At 35.5% G+C, this 4,087-nt stretch overlaps 1 protein-coding gene across 1 annotated transcript; it reads right to left on the reverse strand.

Moving 5' to 3' along the window:
• Window positions 1–2,609: 2,609 nt before the first annotated feature.
• Window positions 2,610–3,798, reverse strand: CABS1 (calcium binding protein, spermatid associated 1; the record flags this gene model as incomplete). Its single annotated transcript, XM_082837983.1, is given in 4 exon segments — window positions 2,610–2,710; window positions 2,713–2,931; window positions 2,934–3,630; window positions 3,634–3,798. Coding segments are annotated over 4 exon segments (1,182 nt in total).
• Between the last annotated feature and the right edge of the window lie 289 nt (window positions 3,799–4,087).

Genomic DNA, 4,087 nt, shown 5'->3' on the forward strand with positions numbered 1-4,087 from the left:
TCTATTTATCTGTCATCATTGGTTCTGTTTTTCTGGGGAGCTCTAACTTATATACATGATCTGACAGTTTGCTAATTTTTCCTTTTGTAAGGCTGTATCAGTCATTTTGATATACATGTTACCATTCTCTCTCAGCTCCACTGTGCTCTAACCTTTCTTCAATATTATTGAGCACACCAAGTTTTTTTATGCTTCTGGACCTTTGTCCTTGCCCCTCCCTCAGCTTGAAACCAGTGATACCCTTCTTGTCCTGGTAAACTCATTTTCATCTGTAAGTATCCAGATTATACCATCCTTCCTCTGAGAGCATTCATAGCCTAATAAATGAAATCTTCGTTCACTATTTCATTTAACTCGTTCATTTAACAGATGTTTATTGAACTTCTATTGTGTTCAAAGCTCTCAGAATTGAGCAGTGGAAAAGAGGGATATGATCTCTTCCCTTAGGATGGGGTTATCAGATCTCTTTACTCAGGACACTCTAGTTTATGCCTCTTGTTTTGGAGTCATTATTAATAGTGCCTTCTTTCAGTCTCAGAAGTGTTCCAGTTTTGATGATAAATTATGTGATCATCCAAATATCCAACATATAAATGAGTAGGAAAGATAAACATTGTACAAACAGGTGTTATGGGTTGAATTGTGTCTTTTCTCCCACTCTCAAATATGTTGGAGTTTTAACTCCCAGAACATGTGAATGTGACCTTATTCAGATATGAGATCTTCGCAGATGTAACCAAGTTAAGATGAGGTCCTGCTGAATTAAGGGGCATAATCCAATGACCAGTGTCCCAAAAGCAGGAGAAATTTGGACACAGAGACACAAAAGAGAACATCATGTGATGAAGGAGGCAGAGATTGTAGTGATATGTCTATAAGCCAAAGAAAGTCAACGATCGCTAGCAACCACCAGAAGCTAGAAAGAAGCAAGGAAAGATCTTCCCTCGTTAAACAACGTCCCTGGAAGAAACTATAGCTGGAGTTTTTAAAATAATGATGCTTTTCAGCTTGCTTCGTATTTCAGTACTCAGGTTGATTTGAGGATAAAATGATTAAAACCTTTAATAGCTTTCAAATATACTCTGAATAGAATCCAGAATGTTCAACAAACACCGCATGATTTGCCTCCTGTCTACTTTTTCATTTCAACTTGTGTCATTTTCCAACTGAAGACATGTTCCAACCACATAGTCTGTTCATATTCTTGAATAATTTGAGCCATTTCTAGCCTCAGGGCTTTGGGCATGTAGTGTCCCCAACTCTCCACATTTTTCAATCTTTAATTTAAATCTCACTTTCTCAGACACAACTTCCCTGGACTTGAATTTGTGTGAAGCCTGAAGCTATAATCTCTTATTATCATTATTATTATTATTATTATTATTATTTTGCTTGTATATCTAACATAATCTGTAGTTAGACATTTACTTGTTTAACATTATTCTAGTCTATAGTCTATCTAATGGTGTAAATCCCTATCCCTCTCTGTCCACTTTCCACATATGTACCATTAAATTTCAACTAGTATTTTGGCATTGTTTTTCTTTTTTAAATATAATAAAATCATGAGTCCTTAAAGAATAATTCTATTCTTGGTATCCAGAGCTATTATTAAGTTATTCTTTAAACAAACAATGGATTTTCATTTTACTCATATCTCTCTTAATTTGAGAATTCTGGTCTAGAATATCAATCACATTTACACACAGTAAGCCAGTTGCTGTCAACAAGATTTATTTAAGAAAATTCAGCAAAGTGGAAACAGACCAGTTTTAAAAGTTGGTATCAGAAAAGAATGAAGATGTATGTCCTTGAACTGCTAACCAAAAGTATAAGAAGAGTGCTGTATCAGTGCTTAAGACCTGAAAAACATTGACAAAAATTCAGGAAAGAAATTTTAAAGAAAAAATTAAATTGATTCACATGTTTATATACAATATTGTTTTTGACAAATGTACACATTTGTAAAATATCAGTTTTGCCTTAGTCTGCATCCAACATGAGCCAGGAACCCTGTAATGTTTCTTATGTTTCTTACAAGTGGTTGCTAAACAATTACTAAATAACCTTAATTTTTCTATGAGTGAGGACTGGAAATATATTTTTAATAAAAGAGAATCATTGGTTGCATACTAATAAAATATCTGTTTAGAATAAACATTTAAGGTCTTTTAATACTACAATAATTGTTTTTGAGATACATTGTTAATTTGATTATCTTTGTCTCTTTAACTCACATTAAAATATGCTATTAAGGCTAGATGCAGCAGGGAGTGAGCTTTCTTTATTGCTCTCTCTTAATACCCCTGAAGACTGAGATTAAAGATTTTATATTAAAATAAGTAATTATTGAATAACTCAATTAAACTTTGTGATAGTAGGGGAACTCCTGTATTGCTGAGTTTTTAAAGTTTCCATAAATATATTGTGCTGTATGACCACTATTCTTAAACATCTGTATTTTCTAAGTTTTATACTTGCCTTCAATGCTCACATTTTTTCATTTATTAAGAGTTTTGCTTGCTGGACAAACTTCTTAGATGTTAAAACTAGCTATCTAGACTATTGCGCAATTCTCTGTGGCATTTTTGTTGTTCTTTTTATTGCTTTCAAATCAGGAACTCATATGGTTCTTCTTTCAGTAGTTTAAAGACACCCATTTCAGTTATGAAAGTGTCTTTCTTATGGTTTAGGGTATCTAGATCGGGGTAGTTCCTGACAGTGCTTCAGTGTCCTTTGTTACAGATTCTGTTCTATTATTTTCAGACAAATCTTCTTTTGTCATAGTAGGTGAATCTTCCACGTGGTTCGTAGCTACTGATGCAGGGATAAAGAAGTCATATCTGGATTCAACAGCAGTAAGAAAAACGGGATGGCTCTCTGCTTCATTTATCATATCTCTCTCCATCCAAACACTGACTCCATCTGTAGCTCTTCATCAGTTAGCAGAATATCTTCTGGGTTATCTTTTTCTCTTTCACCAGTGATGGTGAGTTCAAACACAGCAATGAACTTTTCCTCATCAGAATCAGTTAGTTTAGGCACAGCATTGGGGTCATTTTCAGGAAGAATTAGGTCAATTTCAGTTATTTTCTCTTCTGTAAGGGTGATTATGTCTGGAACAGTGGTGAAGTTTTTTTCAGTAGCTGGAGCGATTTCAGCCTCAGGGATAGAGGAGTCAGTGATATCAACAGCCTCATCAGCAGTGACATTGAACTTAACTGTGGAACCATAATTGTTAATACCAGGTTCACCCATTGTAGCTGGAAGGATAGGGGTATCAGCAATGCTGGCTGTGCTTTCCTTTAGTGTGCCAGAGACTTCAGGAGTTAGTGAGACATCTTCATACCCTGGGTCAATGGTATCCAAGAGAATATCTTCTTTTGCCATGTCAGTGTAAAAATCTATTAAGGAAATAGGAGCTGGTGATGATATATTACCAGTTTTCATGGGCATGAAGTTTTCAGTAATAGACCCATTAGTCATTGGATTTTTAGTGTCTGTCAGAGTGGCAACTTCTTTCTCCAGATGGGATTCAACTTCACCTTCTAATTTTAGTCTTTCCTTTGGAGCTGTAAACTTGTTGCCTGTAGTTGTTGAAAAATCACTTTCTAGCACATAGTCATTTACTCAAGTAATGTGGTCTCCTTCTGAAGTAATAGTTGTTTCTGATTTAATAATAGTGTTGTTAGTTCCAAAGAAAATGGTTGCTTCAGTTATTGTCTTAGTGTTTTCTGTTGGAGGATGAGAATAAATTTTTGGCAAACTATCTTTAGCCATGGGAAAAAGTGTCACCATGCACACTCAGAGGTCTTTCCCTGGGCTCTGTGGTATCCCTAGGCAGGAGAGTGGTGTTCTTTATAGTGACTGAAGCATTGGTCATCATGGTGATTGTTGCATCAACCACAGGGCCAATGGCACTGGCTCTCCTTGGAGGTTGTTTCTGTGCTCTGATTGGGCACTGTTATGATTACTTGTATTAGATGAAAAGACAATAGAGTCCCCTCTGATTATGAAATCAACATTCACAGCCAAATAATACAATTGCAAGGAACTTGGGATTTACCATGTCTCTGTTTATAAGGGA

This window comes from Leucopleurus acutus (genome assembly GCF_964270905.1).
Source record: "Leucopleurus acutus genome assembly, chromosome: 4".
Classification (NCBI taxonomy): Eukaryota; Metazoa; Chordata; class Mammalia; order Artiodactyla; family Delphinidae; genus Leucopleurus; species Leucopleurus acutus.